Below are 26,463 nucleotides of genomic sequence, written 5' to 3' on the forward strand. Positions count from 1 at the left end.
GGACGTTCTGTTCCCTGTCCTATGGAAGAGCTATCAGGATGATTAAGGGACTTCTGTAACAAAGAGGAAGTTGAAATTACATTTGATCTGGGGCACCTCAGATGGTAATGGTAAAGTCTGAAAACAGAACTCCCAAACCTCTTTTTTTGTTACAGTGAATTGCATCCAAAGGATCTCAAGGGGAAAATTTTGGCATACTCTTCAAGAATGCTGGTCGAAAATGCCATCCAGACACCAAGTTATGATAACCCTGAAGGGTTTGCAGGCGAGACATAACAGAGGTATTTGTTTGACTGTGGTGGATTTTCCAGGCTGTGTGGCCGTGGTCTGGTGGATCTTGTTCCTGACGTTTCGCCTGCATCTGTGACTGGCATCTTCAGAGGTGTTTCGCAGAGGGAAGTCTTTTACACACTGTGTGTAACAGACTTCCCTATGTGAAACACCTCTGAGGATGCCAGTCACAGATGCAGGCGAAACGTCAGGAACAAGATCCACCAGACCACGGCCACACAGCCCAGAAAACCCACCACAACCAGTTGAATCAGGCCGTGAAAGCCTTCTGCCTCTGCTCAGCAACCCTGAGTTTCCTTGGCAGCCTCCCATCCAAATAGCAACCAGGGTCAACCCTGCTGAGCTTCCAAAGATCTGATGAGTTTGGGCTAGCCTGAGCCATCCAGGTCAAGCCACCATTCAGGAGTAGCAAATTCTACATTATTTGGCTTACCTGGAGTGGTGTGTGTGGGCCTGCTAGTTAAGATGTTCTGATTCACAAACCAAAATGTCTTTGGGGCATCTCTGTTCAAAAGCAGTTTGTAGTAGGGCAAGTGGGGATGAGGTCTGTTGTGGCAATAAAACATGTAAAATCCTAATGGGTATAAATTCTTGAGCATTAGCCCGTGTCTGCTTGCAGCCTGATGATTCCTACGTGGGCCACCCCAGTTTTAAATCATTCATCTGAAAATGAACCATTCATCTGAAAATCTAAAAACTTGCCTGAACGGATGAAAAGATTGATTTACAGTTGCACTTTGGAATGCTATTTTAATAGTATCCTTTGAGTCAGGGTCTCCTGGGCTTTCCTTTTATGTTCCAACTGTAAGAAACATGGTAGTTTTGGGTGAAGCATTGTGTTAAAATTGGATTTTGTGCCTGGTTGATTTGTACCCTTCACTCTCCTTTTAAAGCCACCGTGTGGTGGGATCCATACAGAATTTGATCTTCTGAAGAATTCCATCGTGTGCTTGCTCTTGTATTCAACATACATTCAGTACTCTTTAATAATTGGGGTGGGGGCAGTGGTGGGATCCAAAAATTTTGATAACAAGTTCCGATGGTGGGGGGATTCAAACAGTGGCGCCACCGCACACACGCAACTCCAGTCCCTATTGGGCAGGGAGGTTGCTTTAGTAACCCCTTCTCGGCACTCAGAAAAAATGAGTAACCACTTCTAGAGAAGTGGTGAGAACTGGTTGGATCCCACCTCTGGGTGGGGGGATTCCAATGTATTTTTCAGATTAGGGCAGATATTTGTTCTTTACAGTTGAAAGGAGCAATCCTAAGCAGATCTACTAAGAAGTCAGCCTCATATTCTTCAGTGGTGCTTACTTTAGGAAAGCGCATTTAGGATTGCAGCTGTAGTCTATTTTTCTTCCATTATGGAGATATGTGAGATTCCCAGAAGGTCTCCTATCCAGATACTGATCATATTAAGGAGGGAGGCACACATTTGCTGGCTCACATTTTCCTCACCTGTAAGATCATTTTTTTCACTATTTTATACAGAAAGCCACATGAAGTATGGCTTGATGAGCAAGTCCAAGCACGTGTTCCATGGTTTCCTTTCTGCAATGTGCCCGACAAACCTCCAAACTGTTTTTTTTTCCTTTCAGGCTTCTCAAAGAGCATCTAGGAGAAAAAATAGTGGAGTTAACTTTGATCTTTGATGTCGTGAAGGAGCCAGACCTGGCCAATTATACATGCCACGTAGAAAACAGAAATGGGCGGAAACATGCAAGCGTAATTCTGCGGAAAAAAGGTACTTCCTTTTTCATTCCTCTGTTTGTGATTACGCTGTCCCTGTGTTGAGGCCGCACTGCAGCATGGGATTTGTGATGTTTTAAGTTAGACCCGCCAAAGCTAATCTGGCACCTTGGAATGTCCATACGTTTTTAAAATGTATTAAGAAATGTCAAATTTTGATGACAGCATTAGTTGAGCTCCCACTTGTGTCTCAAAAAGGCTGTCTCAGGTCAGGTAAGGTTCTATTGGCACCTGTCTGCCTGCAGTACTTTTCTCCAGACGGAATATTTTTCGAATTCCTCCTAGCTGTTTCTGTCATTTACTTGTGCTTCATTGTGCTTGGTACTAAGTAAATACACAAACACAATCTTTCTCCTCTGAAGCTTTCAGTCATAATAAGACAAATGATTGGATCACAGTGTTCATATTCTGTACCCCACGGTGGACTTCCTTCTCGACATCTTTCACGGGCATTTGCGATTTAAACCCAAAAAAAAGGAAGCTAATCCAATCAATTTCTAAAAAGGATTTTCAGCTTCAGTACTGCCCGAACATGCTTCTCAGATGGAATCATGCCGAGCTGCTACTTCTCCTCATGCCATCTTCCTCACAGCCGTTTCCTTCAATAAATAATAAAAGAATTGGTTAGCAGATAGTATCCATTAGAAGAATTTAGAAATGGTCTCAGGGGCTAACTATATGCTACCTTCAGATGCATGAAATGGCAGCTGGGCACAATTTTTTAAAAGGAAAAGCAGCTTTCGGATAGGGAAATTTCGAGTGGAGAAATTGAGGGAAAGGGCGATTTAATCCCTCCCTGATGATCTTTCCTTTTTTGAAAATCAGCCCTCAGTCTTACTTTTATGTGAACATTCTGCCCTAACAAATATGTAGTTGGCTTCGTAGGAAGGTTTTCCCTCATCTAATAAAAAAATCTAAATATTCTATAAACAGAACATCTTTGACGGAGAACTTGTCTTTCAACTCAAGAGTACAGACTGTTTTGCTTCTGCAATTCCTGACAAGTTACACTTTGCAGATTAAAAGGAAATAAGACATCAGTGTCGGCTCGGCACTTGTGTTTGAGAATGTCGGCTTCATGCACGACAGGAATGAAACGTATTTTGGGACTTGATATGCCGATCAGGGATGTATCTCTTGCATCCTAATCATTTGCTGTTTGATTTTGGTGCTTATTGCCGACTCTGAAGTGCTGAGACCGTTGCAGGGCTTCAAATAAGATGTTGCCAGTGAAAAGCACTGGTGGGCTGTTTGAAATCTGTATATGTGAGGCAGCTCTCTTCCCTCTGCTGGCACAGTTCATGCCCGCCCCCCTTGCCAAAAATGTTGCAGTGACAGGAGAAGCTGCAACCAAAAGAATTTATCTGTTAGGGTTTAGACTGCAGAAAGCACTATCCCTTCCTTTAGATTTTTCTGTTTCTTGACCAGTTTTATTTTCAACCCTTGCCACACACACAAATATGGAGTTAAATGGAGGCGGTAAATCAACCCAAGACTTTTGAGTTGAGAACCTTCCTACTAGGGTCTCTGCTTGCCTTTGTAGCCTGTTCATAAACTTCAGTAAACTTCCAAGTGATTCTGGCGATCACTTCTCAAACAGTTATCCACTGCCTGTGCAGGCACAAAAATCAGATAATGCAATCTTGCCAATGTCAGTCATTTAAAGGATGCATCTAACTGCACAGTTGCAAAGAGAGAGCAAACTGCTATGAAGATTTGTATACAAACTGTAGCAAGAGGCTCCTAGTTGTCCAGGGTAGCAAGAAAACCTAATGAGGAAGAGGGGTCTGGGAGCATTGCCCTACCTGCTTTGTGTTGCTAGTACAAGGGTGGCTAGCCTTGGCTTGGGTGGCTGGCCTCCTCACAAACCCCTCCTTCCACCAGAAATAGGTAGTTGTACACAAACTGAATACCTGCCAGACAGCCCTCACAACCCACCATAACTAGGGATCTAGCCAATATGTTACTGAGAGCTAGTCAGGCGCTCCTGATTCTTTGCATTGCCAAAAACAGGGGGTTAATGCATACGGTAACTGAGTGGCAAATTTCAACACAGATCTGCCCCATTCATGGGTAAAGGAAGGGATGAATTGGGCCCAAGTGTCATGTGGATGAGGATGTCCTAGTGGAGAGGGGGTACAGCTCAATGATAGAGCATCGGCTTTGCATGCAGAAGATCCCATGGTCAATCCCCAGTATCTCCATTTACAGAATCACATAGAATGTGATGTGGAAGATCTCTGCCTGAGACCCCGGAGAGCCACTGCCAAAGTAAACAGTTCTGATCCTGATAGACCAAGGGTCTCATTCAATGGAAGGAAAGCCAGTGTAGTGTAGTGGTTAAGACTGGTGGGGTCTAATCTAGTGAGCCAGGTTTGATTTCGCAGTCCTCCCCATGAAACCTACTGGGTTGGCTAGTCACAGTTCCCTCAGACCTCTCTCAGTCCTACCTACCTCACAGGGTGTCTGTTGTGCAGAGGGGAAGGGATGGGGTTTGTAAGCCTCTTGGAGACTCCTTACAGTTGAAAAAAGCAGGGTATAAATCCAAACTCCTCTTCTTCTTACAGTGCTGAACATCCCCAGCCCATTGTTCTTTGTCCGATTGTCCATCCCTCCCACTGGTCTTCATCCAGCCAGGGTCCAATATTTGAACGGAACTTAGGTGTAAGGAATATGAACCTATGGAAGCAGTCTGGGCCAGAGTTTTTATGAGCCAGGTGGCACCAGTTGAACTTTTTCAGCTTCATGGCACAAATTATCTCAACAGGCCTTGATTCTTGGTTTAAGCAGCCGCCGATACCCCCAGAAATCTGTGGAGAGAGGAAAAACCCCAAGAGAGGTTACCATGCGCCAATAAAACTATCATTATTGACCTGAAACCATTAATACAGCAGCCTATATATCTCTTTGCTCTGTTATTCTCTGACAGCCATGATATCTTGGAAGGCAGGAAGTGGGCGGATTCCTATTGTAAATAACAGCAAGATGAAAAGGTGACTCCTGAACTTGTACGGCTGCCTTTCCATATAAACTCCAAGATGATGATGATATATCAACTCGTTGCATCCTCTAACTTTCTGGAAGCTTTATGCTCCCTCTGTCTATTCTTTTATATCATCAGAGCGTTTATGCCTCTCCTAATGCTTATTTATCATGGCAATAAATATTGGCAGTGACAGAGGGTGTAAATTAACACATCTTCTCCAGTGTGTCTCTCATTGGAGTAGATTGGCTTCTTGAGATTTTTAATGGGTGGGTGAGCCAGAAAGCAAGGCTAAGAGCTTCAGGTTCCTGTGCCTGTATTTGAAATGGCAGCTCAGTCTGCTAACGCGTGCCTCCCGGTGTTGCTGAGTTGTGCTTAAAATGAATCATACTGGCTGTTGGCATTTGAGACTAAAACAGAGCTGGACTGGGAAGGCTTTGTTTCACAATTAATTTCCCTGCCCTGAAAAACTGTGCCCCCCCCCCATTTTTAGCAATTTTTAGGGGCGTAGAAAACAGTAGGAAAGTATCTGTGAAACGGAAGCAGGGTTATGACCATGACCTGTCCTTCAGTGCTAATGAAAACACTGCAGTGCAGTATGGAAAAACAGAGCAGCGCAGGTTTAGATACCCATTGGAATATGCATTCAAATGCAGACTTGCTTGCCTATTGGGATACAAGCTTTTGAATGCATTTGGCCACACATCTTATTGTTCTCAGTGGGACTTGTGCTGAGATGTGCCTTCCAGTGTGTGTTCTGGCACAAGAGTTGGATTGAGACTTCAGGCTAGGCAATGTAACTTTACCCTTACTGACATCACCGTACAATCAGAGCTGATTATTTTGTTCACTGTATGATCCCTGATTGCCTGAGTTCACATTGTGAAGGGCAAAGAAACCCTGCTTTTAAAAATAATAAAGTTGTGATAAAGAAAATGTGTGGGGGGGACTGGTGATGAAGAAGTCTGGCAAACAGCACAAAAGCCAGTCAGGAAATATGAACTCTCTGTGGCTTCAATGTCCATATGGACAGCTTAAGCCTATCAAATTGTAGAGACTGCCTATTCTCATGGTATCCTATTACAATCTCTGAGATACACCCAAAACAGACCTTAATACTAATTAATTCTTTCACTGTGTCAGATTGAGACAGTAAGGGAACAGAGAGGGAGGGTCTTGCTGCTTGCCCTCTGATTAATTGGACTTATCTGCTCAGAGCCAGTACCTGAATGCCTTGTGAAAGTGTTGGAAGATGATCCTTATAGGGCTCAGGAGAAGGTGGGGAAACTTCCATTTGAGTTTATACATTCGTATTCTCCAGTTGATTATCCTTCTGCAAACCCTTTGCCAATGGGTGGGTTTGTAAATTAAATAAAAACCATGTCCAGATGCCAAACTCCTCTGGCATGCTTGGATTTGAGCAATTATGTAAAAGAAAACCACACACACACACACACACACACACACACACACACACACACACACACACACACACAAACAAGAGTGCAACAGAATAGACAACAGTCTTCCTGTGACCACCACTCCAGTCTAGCACATACATGTTTGGCTTCTATAGAGCCAGTGCAGAGCCGTGCTACAGAGACCAGGGATCCCCTGATTAAAATCTGCTCCTGTGACACTCACATGGGGAAGAAAAGATCTTTGAAAGGGATCTTCCTGAGCTCCTTTATGAAACAGTGGAAAACCCCATCATAACCAAGTAGGACAGGTTTCCTATGTCTTATTTGGTTTAACAATCACTTCCTGGTTTAACAATCACTTCCTATCTCCTTGTGTGGAAGGGCTGCGATTTCTGTAACAGAAGCTTGACAAATCCCTCACAATGCTAAAAAAATATGGAAATTAAACTGGATTATTAAAAACTGATATAAATTGGTCGGGCAGATGTACCTCTTCATTGTTCATTTCTTCTTTTCAAATGCTGCTGTCACTAGACTCGACTTCTGAGCAGAGGCTATTACAGAAGCAAATGCCATGTGTTCAGTTGTAACTCTTTGTATTATCCAACCCTTCTTTTCTTGGTTTATTCCAGATCTGATCTCCAGGATTGAACTTGCTGGAGGTCTGGGGGCTATCCTTCTCTTACTGGTGCTGCTTGTGTCTATCTATAAATGCTACAACTTAGAACTGATGCTGTGTTACAGACAGACATTTGGAGGTGATGAAGCAGTGGATGGTAAGCAGGACTTTAAAGAATTTTGAAAAATGTTTCCATCAAGCGTCCAGGATATTAAGCGATAACTGCCTCTGGCTGCGGGCAAAAATGCTGGAAAGGGAATAAATGTTAAATTCACCAAAGACTTTGCAACATCTTGATTTTTAAAAAATCAGTTAGTGTGCCCCTCTGCACACGCACACACACACCTCTCAGAATAGCTCGTTCTGATGGGGCTAGCATAGGAGATCCTATATGTGGATTCTGTCCAAAACCGTCCAAAATATATTTCCCAAATATATAGATCAGCTTTCCTGAGATCTTAATAAAACTCCACATAAGTAGAAAAAAATATTATTGAAGACAAATCTGAAGGGTGATTTTCTTGGTCTTTTGCATTCCTGTTCTATGCTTAATCAAAAAAGTCAGCACACCCACCTAAGCCTTGTAACCCACTAGTGTTGCTTGGTCCCCCCCCCCCCCCCTCAGGAGAGGGTACCCACTGGGTGACAAGAAAGGATTTCTCGGCTTTTACTGTTCAGTGGCTGATATCCACGTGCAACAGTGTTCATTTGCAATGGCCATCATCCAGTTGCTGTGAAACACTCCATCGTTCTCAGGAAGGATCAAGAAGCGCAGGCTCCGTGGGGGTTAAAACGCTGGTTTCCTTCTGCTAGGTGAACTGTGCAGTGACCCAGCCTTGTACCATCCATCATATCTCTTTGCTCGAGTATTGAAATATGCCATCATCTTCCAGAGCCAGTAACAGCTCCCTGGAACACCTTGTTTTCTTCAACAAGAAGAAAATCAATTCTCTAGCTGAGAAAATAAATGCCTGCGACTTGGCTGACTATCCCCTATAAGTCACAAACAGATCTATTTGATGAAAATTAGGAAAATTACCATAATTTGAAGAACATAAATGAACAAACCAGGGTGTGATCAGCTATTTAGACTCCCTTTGGGGCAAAGGATTGATTATTTTAAACTTGGTTTCAATGATTTTTCTCCCCCAGTTGTTGTTGCTCATTGAAAAGCGGTGCTTCATAAGCATTCTATACTTTTGTCCTCACTACATTAACCATTTGATTTTTCATTTTCTGTAAATAATGGAAGCTTGCAAATGCCAGGAGAGCAACCTATTACAGCCTTGTTCTTTCCCCAGACAAATTCACATTCTAGGAAACAACATAGAAGATGATGTGGATGCACTGAATGAATTTTACAAATGCATTTATGTATGTGTATTAATGTATGTGTATTAATGCATTTATAATACATTCAATGCATTCCATGTGTGTGTGTGTGATTGAATGTTTCACACACACACACACACACACACACACACACACACACACACACACACACAAATTCAATAACATTCAATGCTGAAAAGGGAAATAATGTTTGGAATATGCTGCCACATAATAATGTTTGGAATATGCTGCCACAGGAGGTGGTGATGGCCACTAACCTGGATAGCTTCAAAAAGCTTGGACAGATTTATGGAGGAGCACTCGATCTATGGCTACCAATCTTGATCCTCCTTGATCTGAGATTGCGAAAGCCTTAGCAGACCAGGTGCTCGGGAGCAGCAGCAGCAGCAGGCCATTGCTTTCACATCCTGCATGTGAGCTCCCAAAGGCACCTGGTGGGCCACTGTGAGTAGCAGAGTGCTGGACTGGATGGACTCTGGTCTGACCCAGCAGATTCTTTCTTAGGTTCTTAACATTCAATCACAGATACTATCTAATAATGCATTAATATGGACAATGGAATCATTTGTTTATACAGTTTAAATATGTTTTGTGGGGGTCAAATGAGATGTGATGGCATTCTCATTGCCACCATTTAAAGTCATTTAAAAATGCAGCAATGTAGTACTCTTCCCCCCCCCCGCCCCACCCCATGGTGAATTTTCAAGTGCTAAAACAGCCTGGGTGGGGAGCTTATAAACTTTAACAAGAAACACAATGTTTGGGCCCTATGCCCCACCATTATAGGTAAAGGCAGACCATTACAAGAGTTCAAAATGTGAGATGTAAATTCTTTCAGTAAGCAAGAGGGAGATTTCTAAGCTGCTTTAGAAACTTTGTTGAAGTTAGAATGAAGGAAATAGATCTAGTAAAAATAATGTAATTGACCTTCTGTATGGTATGTACTGAAGCACTCCACGGAACCAAACAATGCCCAGAAGCAGGGTGCGAAGCTTCCCTATATCCACACATTTCTCAAGGTTTCCACACATCCATGCAGAGATGCTGTGCAGAAGATGTGATCTAAAATACGTGGACCCAAAAGAGGGGCAAGCAATGCTACTTTCTCTTCCACATGTTTATCTTCACCACATTTTGGTCCTCTGCATAAAATTAGTTGTTCTGTTGCATTAGAGGAACATAACTGCTCTTCTGGAAAATATCAGAACAATGCTTAGGTTTTGTTTTTATTTTCTTAATGCTTGTGGCTTTGTTTACAGACAACAAAGAATATGATGCTTATCTTTCGTATACCAAAGTGGATCCAGATGCATTAGATTGTGACAACAGTGAAGAGGACCAGTTTGCACTTGAAATCTTGCCAGATGTTTTGGAGAAACATTATGGATACAAACTCTTCATTCCAGACAGGGACCTGATCCCTACTGGAAGTAAGTATCAATCAGCTCAGGGTTTGACCTCCCCCATCTAGTGCTTCTAAGAAGGTACAGCCTGCTTCTGCAGTTTTCATTTCTTTTCTGATTAGTGAGGAATGACCCACAAGCTCCAAAGAAGGGAACTGAGCAAAGCTGTAAACAAAAACTTGAATGCTGAATTTTTGAAAGGTTGCTGGCAGGGGCGGGTGGGGGGGATTTCAGAGAGAACAGTCTTCTTGTCGCTGGAATGGTGTGAAAACGTGCATTTCTTTAACACTTTTCAGATGTTACATCTATGCAACCTGGAAGCCTCGCAATGGTGCATAGTTTGTTTTATTATGCTCAGTTCCCATGTTGTCTGAATGGGTAGTATGCATATTTTGCATGCACATGTAGCTGGCACATGTATACACACACTCCCAGAGTTCTGGTTCACACGCTCTGAAAATGCATGCTCATGGAAATTACATGCATTGCCCCTGCTTAGACAACATGGTGACCTCATATACTGGAAGCATTGTGGGTAGCATATATATGTGGGTGTATATATATTTATATGTATACACACACATACACACTAGCAGCAAAGCCCAGTGTGAAGGGAAATGCAATGGGCCCTAGCAAAGGGGGGGAGCAAGCATTTACCCCCACAATGGACTTTACCTTATGCAGCTGTCCCCCATCCTCCTGCCACAATGATTCCTGTTGGTGAGGAGGTGGGTGCAGGAAAAGCTGGGCAGTGGAAGGACTGGCTATTGGTGGACTTAGCATGAGAGCATGGGTTGCTGGCGCTGTGCCACTGGGGCCAGCTTCGGTTTTGGGCTTGGGTTCAATTTGGGGTGCAGGGAAAGGTGGGAGGGAAGGGGTGGCTTTTGGCAGGTCCAGCTGGAGAGCGTGGATTGCCACTACAGGCCCGACTTGGTTTCCAGGAGTAGTGGGGGATGGAGGAGGGGTAACCTGGAGGGTGTCGGCAGGGTAGGTAGGTTTGGGAGGGGTTGGGTGGGGCACAAGCCAATGGGTGTGCAGGATGCACAGGGCTTGGATAGATATGCATTCTGCAAAGTGATTGGCTAAGGGTTCGTCATCGCTCATTTGAACCCTTAGCCAATTATATAAGATAAGATATGTGATTACTAAGCTCCTTATATGTGTGGACATAATTCCTGAAAAGAGCAAAAAAAATGTTTTTAAAGGAATCCCTCATATTACAGCTCCTATTCTTACCTTGGTTCATTACATTGAAATATCCTTCTATTGGATTGGACCCTACATTGCCCGTCTCTTCCTCTGACCCCCTTCTGCCAGATCTTAGCGGAAGGAAGTCACAGGATCCACCCCATTATATTTTCCATGGGCATATTCCCATAGGGAAACCAAACAATCAATAAAGCTTGGTGTATGATGGGGATCAATTAGCAGATCGTGGGTTCATGTGTTCTCTTCCCTCTCCCATATCTCCCTCATGAGATAGGATTTGTGGGCTTTGACATGAGCAGGCTGTCCTCTGGACTAGAGTTGGGAGCCAGGGTTGGATGTGGTCTCATTAAATTCTGATTATGAGGGAATGTGATTATAATGCTACAAACTATTGTATTTGCACTGGGCTTAAGCAAAAAATTATAATACAATAAAGAATGAATAGTATAAATCCCTACTATATATTTGTTAGCATTCCAGAGTAACTGTTCACCATTTCCTGTGCGACTTTTCTCTGAACCTTTCCTGTTTGCACCATGTCCAAATTAAATTAATCCTGATGACAAGGAAAGGTTTCTTTTGCCTCCAGACCATTGTAATCAATTGACCAAAAGTGCAGAAAACAATTTATCTTTATTCCTTTTCTACAGATTCAAATACGCCAATTTCAGGAATAAAAAGAACAGAACTATTATCATGTTATTTCATGGTTCAAGTAGGCACTGTTACATATGTGATCATCAAAAACTAGGGCAGAAGCAACTTCAAAAACACCTCAGACCTCATTTTCATTAAACTCAGAGTGGTGGACTTCCAGACTTTGGTTCAGATTGTGGTCTGCAAAATGACTTTAGCTGCAGATGTTTTGTAAAAACAAAGCAAGAAGCCTGGCAGACACTATCTGTATGTCATAGCTGTTTTATCATATTTGGGGCAAACAAGTGACTCCAGAGTCCTGTGATTAGCACCCCAAACACATAATTTGTTTTCTTAGAAAATTTGGTGCCACGGTCATGTATTAAGGCCATGGCAGAGAGCAAGAGGGGATTGGCCCTTTTCTTCCCTTACCTTGGGAACAGTTGGAAAGGAATCATAGATTGGAATCATAGAGTGGGAAGAGACCACAAGGGCCATCAAGTCCAACCCCCTGCCATCCAAGAATATATAACTAAAGCAATCAAATGCCTTTGCTGTAACTGCTGTAAACCCTGATCTGAAAAAGTGGAGAATTTGGGGCACGGAGGAAAGAGTTAACAGTCTCCTTCCCCCAAAGCCTCTCTAAAATTGTACCTCCTGAGCAGTTATTTGGAAGAGCCAACTCACACATGTAGAGTTCCATTCATGGAACGTCAGTGTCTTGTGCCTGCTTTGAGAAGGCAAAAGACAGTTGCTCTTGTGACTCTGGAGAGGATCTTTTAGTAATTCATTTGTTCCCCACCACACTTCCCCATCCCCTGCTGGAATCAATGCCCTGAATTTCAGAACACATGCCTCACAACTGTGACGCTTTTACTACAACTCAATGTCAGCCTTTGTTATAGATGCCTGAGGAGAATGTACTCCTCCTGCCTCATCGTGACTAATGTCTGGAGAACAGAGTGAGAATTGTTAAGAAGATTGTCAGGAATTACCTTTATATGAAGTCATATTATTGGTTCATTTTTTCATTTGTGGGCATTAAGAAAACTTTTATCTTTCCTTTTTCCTTGTGGAGACTCAACTAGGCCGCAGATGGTCAATCCTGACAAGGATTTTGAAGCTGATATAGCCGAATGCTGAAAATATAAAAAACTGGCCCACCTCCGTTGTTACAGATGTTCTTACATCTTACACAAGGACAGAATCCTAGTATAATAAGATGGCAGATTTGCCTTTAATCTTCCAACTTGATGTCTCACTTAACTATGACAGACATTTAATGCATTTAAGATATGACTGTGAGCCAGAAGAAGCTGTGAGGAGAATCAGTTCTGTATTTCATGTACAGCTGCTGTTCTCTGGACTTAGTTTAAAGTCATAAAAAAAGAGAGTGGAATCAAAGTCTTTAAGTTACCAAAAAAAAATATTGACGAGGCGAACAAATGGTTTAAATGAATCAGCTTCTTACCAGGTGCCTTGGTAGACAAGATGGCATTTTCTGTTTCCTTTTCTTTTTTTGTCCACCTGTCATTCAGACTCTCCAGGAAACACTCATCACTGTCATTTCAGAGAGTCATTAAGCATCATCAGAAATGTACACGTTACCTGAGAATGTCAATTCTCATTGCTGAGCATTCACTGATGCTCTTTCTTTCCTCCCTTCCCACAAAAATAATTCAGTATTTTGAAAAGGGTCTGATTCTTTTGCCCAGAATGAACGGAAATGCTTAATCACCACCTAATTATGACAATGCAAAATGTGCATTTGAAATTAGATGGATTCTTTTTTTAATTCCTAGGGTTTGCAGTCAAAAAGTTACCAAAAATCTTGCAGGGAAGTGAAACTTCCTTGCATAGTGGAGGTCCCTGATGCGCAAATAGATGACCATATGTATATAATTAGTATGAGATTAGACAAATGAATGGTGAACAGGACTATCAATGGCTCTTGTACGCAATAGCTAACTAGAGCCTCCATGTTCTTTGGTAGTGTATCTCTGAATAACTCATGCTGAAAATCAACAGTGACTGACTGTTGCCTCCATATCCTCTTTGTGAGCCTTTTGGAGGGGTCAGGCTGCCAGCATAGAGACAAGATGCTGCTGGACTTGATAGATCTTTGGTCTGAGCTAGAAAGACGGTTCTTATATTCTCAATGGCATGGACAGTGAAGGTTTAAGGCACTGTTTCTGGTGGGTTTTCCGGGCTGTGTGGCCATGGCCATTTGAGGCACTGTTGGAGAAGAATCCACAAACCTATGACCATTTCTGCACAGCCAATTACAGCATTGTGCCATTGGTGTTATTGGCAACACTGCAGCAATGGAGTGTTCGTATGGGCGGGCGCTCCATAGACAGATAGCACATCGGCTGAACCCCGGCACTTCGCACGGCTGCGCTTTGCAAACAGCATCCTTTTTTCCCCAGAGTAGACGTCACGGGTGTTCGGCACCAGGATTGGCCAGTGTGGGGGGCAGGCTCTGTGGCACCAATTCCTGGCAGGCACTTCGCATGACGGAGTGCCATTGTTGAAAAGACACGCTCAGTGAGCAATTTTCGAATAAACTGTTGTGAGCCCGTTGGAGCGTTGCCACATTGCCACAGCATCATTTCTGCAGTGATGGCTGTGCAAAGTCTCCACCTATAACACTGTTTTTACCGTCCTTTTACTGACTTTTTTTGCCCATGCAGAAACGGCCTGTCAGGAGCATGGATTAGACCTACACCTTTGCTTTCTGCTGTATACTTTGCTGTTCCAAGGCTAGAAGCAAGTCATCGCAAGGCTCTGTAGGGGTCTACAATACATAATGCAAACTGGCTTCTTAAGGAGTCTTAGAAGTTAACTATTCTTTGATAGATTGTTTTTCATGAATGCTTTTTTTGGTATTGTTACAATTGATACACCAAATCCGAACTGGAGATGTCTTGATGGTAAATTTAAGAGCACCTTCCTTTCAGGTTCAGTGTGAGCTGAGCCCAAACTCCACTGAACTCAAGGCTTTCTTTTAATGTGCTCCCATCATGTCTCTGCAGCCAACCTCTCCTTCCCGTCCCATCTAGCCACAGCAATGGGGAAACCTCTCAGGGTACCTCTCTGCAAGGCCTCGATGACTTGCAAGCATCCTGGATGCTGAAGTGACAGTGCCCCAGGAACCTCAGGACTGGAAACTGCAGTCCCAGGCTGGCTTTCGTATGCGTGGCTGACATAGATACAATCACACTTCTAGAAGTGCACGTGAGGCTCATCTGAACCCCACTAAACGGACTGCCTGAATCTTATCGTGAGGTGGGGCGGGGGAGGATGGGCTGAGATTTTTGTTGCATGTTTACAACAACCTTTTATTTAAACAAAAATACTTGCTCATTCAGATGATGACGCAAAAAAGGCAGAGGCAACAGCCCTTTCTTCAGGCTGCCTATTTTTAAAGCATCGAGGCACATGCTGTGTTCAAGAAAACATTGCCCTCTTGCTTACCTGTGACTTGATTCTTTCTCGGAGAAGAAAGGTCATGCTTGTCAGGTTGTGGCTTGAGGTCTGGCCTCCTAAGCCAGCGAAGGCTTTCTCCTGCTGCTTTTTGGTAGCTTGTGGGGTGGGCCTGAGAGACAAGATACCAGGGCGTCCGTTCCATCTCGTCCCCTCAGGTATGAATGCGTGGCATTAAGAAGAGCAGCAATCTGAACACATTGTCAGTTTCGGCTGAAGTACAAAAGGATTTCACAGCCTTAGGAAAAAGGCACATGGGGTGAAACCTTTAACACCTGGACTATCACAGTCATTTGGTCATGTCTTTTTTGCTTGTATGGATTAGTCCATTGGGGGGAACAGCTTGAATGCCTAGTCTTCTCATATAGCCGCAGTCACAGAGCACAGAATCTTGCCATGTTGGATCAAAGTATGATATGATATCCTTAACTCAGCGGACGGTCCACTGGCAGCCTGTGGAAAGAATCTGGCCTTGCCAAATGTAAACCAAGCTGTAACTGAAAGTTTGCTCAATCTGGGAACAATGTAGCTGGCCCTGACAACGTGTCCAGGGCCAGCTACGTTTGATTACAGGCTCCCCAGCTCAAGTTTAAAGCAGTTAGGATGAAGAGCTTATGTCTGACACTGGAAGTGAAATGCAAATGTGGAAAACTGAACTCCCCTCTCTCTTTACTACTTACAGTTGGATTAAGATACTAAGATAGCATGGATCAAGCTGAGTGTTGCCATTGTTGCTGCTGTCACCCAGGTCCAAGGTGAGCAGTACCACAGGAGCCATAAGTCAGCCTCCTCTGGGCCACAAGTAGTGGTCCTCCAGGGCAGTGGCCCTACTGGGACCTTTCCTGGAAAGTTAAAGGGCTACTCTGTGCTCTGTTTCCTGTAATACGTTCTTGCTACTCTCACTACTGCAAATATTGGAACTTGAGGTTCCGAGAAAATTGCCTGAGACTTCGGGCCCCCAGCAAGGGCAGATTCCACTGAATTCGTGGCATCTCCCTTTTGATGTTAAAATAAGACCCACATACAGTGTTAAAGTAGCTGCTGGAAGATCCATGATCAAATCTGCAGCACATTTTGTATTGCAAAGTAGCAGCCATGGGCGCAAGAGAGATCAGGGCCATGGCAGAGCACAGAAGGAAAGGGTTTAACACTTTTCCCCTGCATCATTTTCTTGATGGGCCTCTGGACCAGCTGCCTGCCAATGGGGGAAAACGGGTCATACATTCTGTATGTTTCCCCCAGCAGGACTAACATCAGAACTTTGGGGATGGTGGCTGGTCACAGCCGCGACACCACGGCCGAGTGCCCAGCTTTTGAATGGGGCCTCCCATCTCCTAAGCAGAAGCAACTGGATTGCAAAAAGTACTGATTTCAAAAGATGCAAGAGCTATTCCATTCTTCAACTTGGGAACTTCTTTCTTTGGGGTTTTGCATATTTGGCCTAGCCCAGAGATGCCCACACATGGTGTGATTGCAAAGCTCTTTCTGCTAGATGGTACCAAATTTCTTATAATCTTCCTGAACACCTGCAAAAGCAATCAGTGAATAGAACAACATACATTGAAAGCACTGGTTGCTGTCCAAGAATACAGAATGTGTCTATCTCCAGTTTTATAGCATGCCTCCAAATAGTGGCTTACCTGTTTGAATTTTCCCTAATTTTTCAGTCTATTTGCAAGGTGAAATAATACAAATTGAGTGTTTTTCCCATGTGGGTTGAGCCACTTTTGTGAACAGCTCCACACAGTGTCCAGTTTGCTACATTACATGCTTTGGAAGGAGGGAAAAAACCTTTCAGAAGTTCGTTGAACGTGAGGTCATTTGCAAGACCTATTCTGTGGGGACAAATCTACCCCACCCTGCCACGTCGTATTGCACTCACTATGCTGTGCATTTTTGGCACAGTAATGTCTGTACAGCCACGTCAACCTCATGGCTGCAGTTGTTTAACTCCACGCTCGGGAAAAGAATGATACATTCCAAGCAATGTACAGCTGTCACCATAAAAGATATTGCCATTTTCCTTTTTGCTTCTATACAAAATCTAGAAAAATATATTTCTTTTGGTTCGAGGCCAGGATATTGTATATTTCTACACACACACACACACACACACAAACTGGCTCCTTCTCACCCCATGTTTTAGCAGCTAACAATACAAATAATTCAGATAATGTTATTATTGTATAGTAATCAATTATTAAATGTAATGGGTTGGATCCCACTGGTCTTCTGCTCACAGAGACTGACCTTTCCCTGCCTTCCCTTCCCCCCAGCAATCCACAACCTTTTTATAATTAAAGAGCCAAACAGCATGGAATTCAGAGGAAGAGATCACTGCACAACTGAAAATATTTGCCTTAACATAACTAATAATCAACAGGTGTATTAGTAATACAAAATATTTTCTCAGCTCAATCACTGGTTGTTTTGAGTCCTGCATTAGGAACTTGCACACCTGATGTCTCACAATAAGCAATGAATATACGCAGCACCCTGTGCAGTGGTGTAGCGCCAAGGGAGCAGGGGTGTGTGCGATGCACCGGGCATGCACCGGGCACGTGGGGGGGCATGGCAGGGGCGCTGGGCACACACATGCCCCGGGCGCAGTTCCCCTTTGCTCCAGCCCTGACCCTGTGAAACAGTTTTAGTGCACCATCATCAATCTGCATGTGGTCTACTGGCAACAGTTCAGTTCTTTCACTTCTCTTTCTGCAAAGCATCTCCAAGAAGTCATTTAGTTCCAGAAAAACCTTGTCGGTCATTCCTTCATATACTGGTTATTCTAGTATCCCACCCTACTCCTTCAGCATGTAAATATGTAAAATCAGGTTGGCTATTGTCTATGCCCATCTTAACATTTTCACCTGTCAACAGGTGAATGCTCATGAATGTTCAGAATGCTCATGAAAGCCTTGTCCATACCTTCTTCATGCATACACCGAAAGTGCCTGAGAGTGGAGGAGGAAGATCATGGTGGCCAGTCCTGTCCCAACCTCCAGGCACAGAGCAAGAAAGAAATGCCCAGAGTCCTATTGTTATACAAAAATAGGTCAAGTACATGCAAAGTTTCTGTTTGTGCATACAGAGTTTTGTGCAAAGGGCTCTTGTACACTTTCAGAATGTGAGGGGGTTAGAGGCATAGACCAAAGGCACAACCTCATGTCCATGAAACATGGGAACTGGGTAGGATAATTCTTGTGATAATTCTCCACTTGAGAGTTTGTTCAGTTGGGAGCTTGGCTCATAAGATGTAAACTATCCAGTCTTATCCACTTGGGCTTGATAGCTCCAAAGCAGCCCTGACTGCACTTGCCCCTTATTACAGGACATATCAGTTGGCATTATTTTTTCAGTGTAAATTTGTACCTTGTTCCTCTTCCATAGCTTTACATGCATAACTTTTCTATTCATGTCAGTAGAGGAGCTGGCTTTACTATGAATATGTGGGCTCTGGGATATAAGGACATAAGGAGAGCCATGCTGGATCAGACCAGTGATCCATCTAGTCCAGCATACTGTTTCACACAGCAGCCAACAAAGAAAGCATAGTTGCCAAGGTCTTCCCCAATATTGTGTGCTACCACTGGTATTCAGAGGTTGCTGACTGTGGAGGTTCCATAGTAGCCATTGATGGATCTACCCTCCAATTTGCAAGAACCCATCTGTATACAGGAAAATCTTCAGTCTTGCATCCCTCAATGTTTTAGACTGAACCTATTTCTAATACTCCAGAAGCAAACAGAATGTTGTAAATATCTTCAGATCTCCAGGAATTTAGAAGTAATGAGAATACATAGGCAACTATGGCCCAGTAGGACTCTATCAGCATCACAGCAAGTTAACTAATGAAAAGTCAGTGACATGATTTGAGATGAAACTCCATTGGCACTGGGCAATATGTGTGATTGATCCGTGTTTCCCTACCTAAATTGTTTTCTGCACCTATGTTTCTATTTTAACCCTACTTTTGGACTGTTGGCCAACCTTTCCAAAAGGGGAGGTGGGGCAAGGAAGAATGTGGGCATTATAATTTGTTGTGAATCTTTTATATTGTTGGGCATTAAATGTGTCCAAGCTATCTCTGTGCAACCTATTTCTCTGGGGAGGAAATGAAAGTCAGTTGCTGGTAAAGCTGCACAGGCAATTTGCCCTGCATGGTGCCACAAAGTGTACAAAGTGTTTTTACTGTACCCTCTCTCCTTCTGGCATGTAGAATGCAAAGCAGAAAGAATTAAGAATTCATGGCCACCTACTTTTAAACCAGGCACAGCAGGAACATGAATTTGTTCCAAAAGCAACCGTCAAACTCAGTGGAATATTTTTTTTACCCAATTTCTGTAATTCACTATTTCCTTTAATTTGTGATAACTGCAAAACACAACATGCATTTTATGAGTAAAGAGGACAGTGTACCAAACTTTCAGTGGAATGGCATTTCACTCTGGTTGAGCCTCTCAGTGCTCCCAGACTACACATTTCTGATTGGGGCTATTCTGCCAGCTGTAGAGCAAGTTTTTCTTATCTCCCTTCCCCCCACAAAGATATTGGGGATCTTAAATTTGACAGGTAGACTAGAAAGGGATGGATTTTAGACCCACTAGTTCTGAAAAAGTATAGAGTGCGTGAGCCGTTGAGCTTTTGGTAGCAGCCTACCTTTTTCTTTGTTTGTCTCCTCATTAATCCTTTTTCTTTCTTCTTTTTTCCCTTTCTTATCTCTTTTTTTTAAAAAAAAACCTTCCTTTTCTTTTCCTGTAATTCTCTGTTGATAAAATAAAAATTATTTTTTTAAAAAAAGAGAGGTGTACCAATTAATACTCTTCTATAATGTACAAAATGATCATAGAGGCACGCAGTGGCTGCATGCAGCTGGCCACGACCCCACTTTCGTCAATCTGCACAACGAAGCTGCATGTGGGATGAGTTCCACCTGGAACACCCCTACAATGTGCTCTTTCTTCTGCAGGCTCTTCTTCCAACTGGTGTCCCTATCTTCCAATGGAAGGAGAGTTGAAAGAAGTAAGTAGAGCAGGACTTCTTCTAGTCCTCCTCTCTGTCAGGGGTACGGGCGAAGGGGGAGGAGGCTGTCGAGCCAGTTTGTCTTGTATGCTCATCTGTAGCCAATCAGGCTTCTGTGATAAGAGGGTTTTTTTTAAAAAAAGATATCATTTCCACTTGGAAATATCACAAAAGTGGCCCAGTATGGTTACTCTTCGGGGTCATTTTCTGACAAACAAAAGCAATTGGATAGAAGGCAACCATCTGGGTGAGTGATTGCTGCCTGGCAGTTCTCTCGCCAGGAAAATCACCCAACTCAATTGCATCCCTTCTACGAAATCATAATTGGATCTCAAGAGAGCCTGGCTGGCCCAATGTTGAGTAACATACGAAAATACACATGGGACACCTCTGTGCGAGAGACTTACGCTGACTTTAATCATAATTTCTCTCACCTGGGAGGGGCCATGTCAGAGAGAGGGGCTTTGTATCTCTAACATGCTCCTCAGAACCCTCACCAAATGACACCTCTCAGAACTCTGAGGGGATGGACAGTTAATTTGGTATAAAAACAGTATATATTTGAAGGGAAGGAATGTCCTAAGATAATGTTTGGGTGTCAAAATTCTGTGATCTAGTTGAGAGAGTTTCCTTCTGAATAACTGGAAAACTAAGGGGTTTTTATTGTGTATATATTGAATAGATTGAGAATATTCTAATAACTTGTCCCTACATCAGTTCTATGAGGAAAAAGAGATGGGGAACATGACGTTAGGTTCTATGAATATCTCCTTCCACATTTTTGGTCCACCCGGGGCAAGGAGATGAGATCAACTCATAAAATTATCTTTCCTTGATACTGCCTGCATGTGGCTTGCCACCAAATTCCTCCTCGAGCACATCTTCCCAGTGAACTTGTATACCTTGAAATATCTTTGTAATCTGACACACAAACTGTTTGAGCTGGCTTGTATTGCCCTGTGATGAGGGCTATGTATAGTCTGTGTGAAGAAATGACAACTCAAAATTGTGAAAGAAAAAAAAGGCTTAAATTTTGGCACCTGTATAAATTAAGCAAAATTCCCTTATTTTATTCTGCATCTTTTGGCATAAGACAGCATGCTCTGCCAGTGATCCCCATGTAGTTTTCTCTGATCTGTTTTCTGGTGCCTCCATCCTTCTTCCTCCAAAGCATCACTTCTCCACTGTAGGAGGATGCTTTATTTGGAACCTCTTGATATGTTATGAATGGTCCAGCACCCATGGCAGGCAGCCATTTTTTTTGCCATGCCCTCCATGGCAACTATTTTGTCGTACCCACTCATAGGTCTCAAAATCCCGAAAGAACCCATAATTTTAGCAACATTGGTTCTGAGCGATCTTGTCTTGGAAATGACAGGAAAGGCCTTCATCAAGCAGATGAACATATACATAGCTGCCTTAAACAATGTCAAGTCATCTGTCTCCCCAGTTCAGGATATTTTATTCTGACTGACAGTGGTTCTCCAAGGTCAGCACTTGCTACCTAAGGCATTCTGGGGATTGGACCTGGACTTCTACGTGTTGTGTATATACAATACCATTGAGCCACTCCCTTCTGATGCCCATAAGCAGTCAGCAAGATAGGGAATAGGAGAGAGGCACAAAATGCATTTCCATCCTCAGGAGATACAGAAAGGAGGAAACTGGGACCCAAAGGAGGAAGTCATGTTTTCTGATTTCATGGTGAGTGGGTGGGGGCTTGCAATTTCCTTGAAGGCTGTTTTGGGGAAGTGGCAAAGGAGGAGAGAGAGAAAGCTCCAAGCTAAAGGCCCTGTTACAGATGGTGGCTACAAATTTTGAGCAGGCTGGGTGAGGTCATTGCTCATTTCCTTTGAGATCACTTCTCCTGCTTGCCTTCATGGGAAACCACTTAAGCTGGAGGGGACTGAATGTGCATAGGAACCCTGTAGAATGGGAATCAGTTCTTAATGGGCTGACTGGCTCTATACCAGTGGTGGCGAACCTTTTGCACTCCAATTGGCCATGCTGGCAGGGGCTGATGGGAATTGTAGTCCATAACATCTGGAGTGCCAAAGGTTTGCCACCACAGCTCTATACTAACCACCAAAGCCTGTTCAGTCAAGGCCTAATTTCCTCAATGAAGCAGGTGAGGTACTAAACTTGTTTCTGAATTGCTCTTTTACAGATCCAGCCACATCCCTAAATTCACCTCCCCCCAAACAGAACATTAGATATTGGGAAGAAGAGCATACTAGTTTTCTTTGTGTGGGGAATTTGGCACTAAAACGTGAAAGCCCACACCTTCGATTTAAAGAGGCGGTATCCAAAAACAGGGTTACAGTCTGTTCTACTGTTTGTGAGGAGCGCACTCTCGCTGACGTTGTGTTATGTTATATTATAACCAAGGACTTCTGAAGAAGATTAAGGCAAGGTAGAGAATTATGATGGATCTAACTATGAATCAGGTTTAAGTCCAGTGACTGAAAAGTTGCCCGCTCTTGCCCTAAATATGGAGTCAAAACATTTTTCACAGTTATCCCATGACTGATCAGGATAGAGAGATGATTGACTGGGGTTTTTTTGATAGCGGTGACCTATCTTGCAGTTTAGGATCGTCAAGCGTTAATTCCTATGTAGCAGAGATGTAGAATTAAGTGCAAAATATGTTCAGATTTCTGTGGGAAATTAGCAAACAGTGACGTTTCCTTGACCTACTTTAATTGTGAGGCTAATTTATTTTGTACAGTGTATCTCTCTTTTACTGTCTTTTCTCTTTTTATGACTCACAGCTTACCTTGAAGATCTCTCCAGATGCGTAGAACAAAGCCGACGACTAATTATTGTACTAACTCCGGATTATGTCCTCAGGAGGGGCTGGAGTATTTTTGAGATGGAAAACAGACTCCACAACATGCTAGTCAGTGGAGAAATCAAAGTGATTTTCATAGAGTGTCCTGAATTAAAAGGGAAAGTAAATTACCAGGAAGTGGAATCTTTAAAGCACACCATCAAACTTTTCTCAGTCATTAAGTGGAATGGTCCAAAAAGCAGCAAACTGAATTCTAAGTTTTGGAAGCGCTTGCTCTACGAAATGCCTGTGAAGAAAAAAGAGATTTTATCTCGGCTTCAAGTCCTAGATTCGGCTGAACAGGGTCTTTTTGGGGATCTTCAAACGGTACCTTCCATTGCCGTGACAGACACCTCTGCCTCTTTGGCTGCATCACAAGCAAACTTGGGCAGTTATCAGCCAGTGGATTCTGCGCAAATGAGACATTACTGCAGAGGATATGAGTACGACATGCAGTCAGCAACCTTGCCATTAGCTGCCATAAGCAGTAATCACCACACTTACTGCAATGTGCCCCTGACGCTGCTCAATGGACAGCTGCCTCTTAATAGCAACATGAAAGATGCTCAAGAATTCCATAGGAATAACCCCTTGCTACCATTATCAACACGGGAGCTTAGCTTCACAAGCGATATATGGTAGCAAATATCCGCACATTGCAACTCTTGACTCTTGATAATCAGTGAGACAGATTCTTAAAAGACCTTGAACCAATAACATCAGGTGCCAAAACACTTTGCCAAGTCACAAGCAGCTCACTTTTATACTTGAACCTCTTTGTTTACATTTCAAAATTATTAGTGGGGATGAAGGGGGAACCTACTTTTGTAGTACACTAATAAGTTTGTCTCTTTTAATGTACAGTTTTAATCCTTCTTTATAACAAAACTATAAGGGGCATGGGAGAGTATTTTAAGGAAGGGTTTGCAGCCTGATGACCTTCAGTGGTATATATGATAAAGTAAGACTCCATATTTATATATTAGTACTTCAGAAATGTGAATGGAATTTTTTTTAGAGAGAACACTAGGTAGAAAAGTCAACACAGTTTGCAGCTTTGAAACACAACTAGCTACAGAGGGAAGTATTTTCATTTCGAGTTGCACCTGGAGAACCCATGATCAAAAGTGGAATATTTTATCTTGTGAAATGGTCACCAGTACATTTTAGAAGATGGGCAAGTGAACTTCTGTAGGTGACTGATGGCTTTTGGTTTTTCACTCAGCAGTACCTCTGGTTGGAAAAGAATGCATCATTTGCTTTCACATCATTGGTCATTTTGTTATCAGGATCTTGCTTACATCTACTTGATGGTTGCCATTGTGTTTTTCTAAAGCACATCTCTAGGAAGTTGACACCATTAGAGGTTCTGTAGATTTTTTTTTAAGCTTGTTTAGACTTGCTACACAGATTTCTAAGGACTTCCTTTCACCTTTTACATACCAACTGGATTGTCTTCTTGTTAACCAATGGCTGATTTGAACATTTCTGAAACTTCTTGACCTTGTAACATTTGTATTAATGGATAATGTAAGTTTTTATTTGCACAAGGTTATTTATTTTTCAGATTTAGTGGTGTTACAAGTTACAAACTGACGGAAAATGTCAGCAATACAAAAAACATACAGCAATAGTGACACACAGAATGCTGAGATACCAATGGTATCACTTCTGTTGCATTGATAATCACCTGGACCAGAAAAGGAAGTTTACTCTTTGTGGGCATAATCCAGGAAAGGGTTAATAATAAGTCCCATTCAGTGGGAGATTTGATGGCAGTTCTTGCATTCCCTGAATGCCTTGGTTGCTGTTTCTTGTGGCTCCATCCTGCCATATGTTTACACCAGCATCTCCATTTCTCTGTGAGTAATCTGCAAAAATAATCCCTACTTTACATCATTTGTTTACTGGAATGGTGTTCTGAATGATGAAAGTACCTAAATGCCAGTCATTATTGCTGTTATTAGACTAGTCAGAAAAAACAGCTGGCTGATATTCTGTCCCATGAGATTTCTCCTGTTTCTATCAAATAAGATGATGATGAACCGAGGCATTTGGTGAAGCCTTGACATTGGAAAAGAGCCCCCATAACACTGCAGTTTTTACATTGCACAAAGCACTCAAGATGATCAGAAGCAAAAGAGACTTTTCCAGTTTGCAGGCTCCACTCCAGTTTGCAGTTTTCACTCAGCAGTACCTCTGGTTGGAAAAGAATGCATCACGTCTCCCAGGTTGTGTTTGGGCTCTCACCTTCCTGGAGCTAATCCTGAAGTGAGAGCCAGTGTGCTATAGAAGATGCCAAACTAGGATCTGGGAAACCCAAGTTCGAATCCCCACTCTGCCATGGAAACTTGCTGGGAGACCTTGAGCCAGTCACACACTCCCAGCCTCAACCCTGGCAAGTTGGATGGGAGACCTCCAAGCATTGCCAGTAGCATGATGCATAGGGAGACAATGGAAAACCACCTCCGAATATCTCTTGCCTGGAAGACCCCACCAGGGATGCCTGTAACTCAGCTGCAATTTGATGGCAAAATACACACACACACAATCATGGAAGTAGCAAAGCAGGGTGTCGAACTCATTTGTTACGGGGGGCGGATATGACAGAAATGTGATTTAGTTGGGCTACGCCCTGGGGGAGGGGCTGGCTGCCTCAGTTGACCTCAGAACAGCACTGCAGCAGGGTGTGGTGGCTGCTTTGAGATAGCTTAGCAGGCCTCCGAAACAGCTGAGGCAACTTCCCCAGTGGTGGGATTCTATTAATCTATCTACCGGCTCAGTAGATTTCCCCTGCCCCAGACTCACAGTTACCTGGCTGCTGTGGAAGGGGCCAGGCTTCTATCACTGCCAGGCTTCGGGGCGGGGGGGGCTGGAAGGCCCCAGGGTGGGAAGCGAATGGCCTTTCAAAGCCCTGGAGAAGCCTGGTGGAGAAGCCTGGGGGGGCTGAAAGGCCCCAGGGTGGGAAGTGAATGGCCTTTCAAAGCCCTGAAGAAGCCTGGTGCCTCAGCTCCAGGCTTCTGCGGGGCTCTAACAGCCCCCTCGCTCCCACTGCTGAGGCAGGAAGCGAGGGGCCTTTCAAAGCCCCACAGAAGCTGGCTGCCTCAGCAGCAGGCTTCTGTGGGGCTCCAACAGTCCACTTGCTTTGCCTTCCCAGGGGTGGTGGGATGCTGCCGGTTCGGTGAACCAAGCTAAAATGTAGCTACCGGTTCTGCCAAACCGATGCAAACCATCTGAATCCCACCTCTGAACTTTCCCCTCACTCTTGATCTGGCCTGGCAAAGCTCACCAGACCAGATCAAGAGTGAGTGGGGAGTTGCCTCAGCTGGCTCTCAGGCTTGATAAGCTCCCACAAGGGGCTGGATCCACCCCCAAGCTGCATGTTTACACCCCTGTACTAAAGGGACATTGGATGGAGCCACAGAGAAACAGTAAAAACACTGCCCCTTCAACAGAAGGCCTGC

General features: G+C 43.5%; 1 protein-coding gene across 1 annotated transcript in view; it reads left to right on the forward strand.

Annotated features, from left to right (window-relative positions):
* Positions 1-25,161, forward strand: part of IL1RAPL2 (interleukin 1 receptor accessory protein like 2) — a 552,812-nt gene extending 527,651 nt beyond the window's left edge. The window contains exons 8-11 of the mRNA XM_048514525.1: positions 1,890-2,035; positions 7,077-7,220; positions 9,676-9,846; positions 22,941-25,161. Of these exons, the coding sequence (XP_048370482.1) occupies positions 1,890-2,035; positions 7,077-7,220; positions 9,676-9,846; positions 22,941-23,641 (1,162 nt within the window). The 3' untranslated portion in view covers positions 23,642-25,161. The remainder of the gene's footprint in view (positions 1-1,889; positions 2,036-7,076; positions 7,221-9,675; positions 9,847-22,940) is intronic.
* The last annotated feature ends 1,302 nt before the right edge of the window (positions 25,162-26,463 follow it).

Source organism: Sphaerodactylus townsendi, linkage group LG13 (genome assembly GCF_021028975.2).
Source record: "Sphaerodactylus townsendi isolate TG3544 linkage group LG13, MPM_Stown_v2.3, whole genome shotgun sequence".
Lineage (NCBI taxonomy): Eukaryota > Metazoa > Chordata > Lepidosauria > Squamata > Sphaerodactylidae > Sphaerodactylus > Sphaerodactylus townsendi.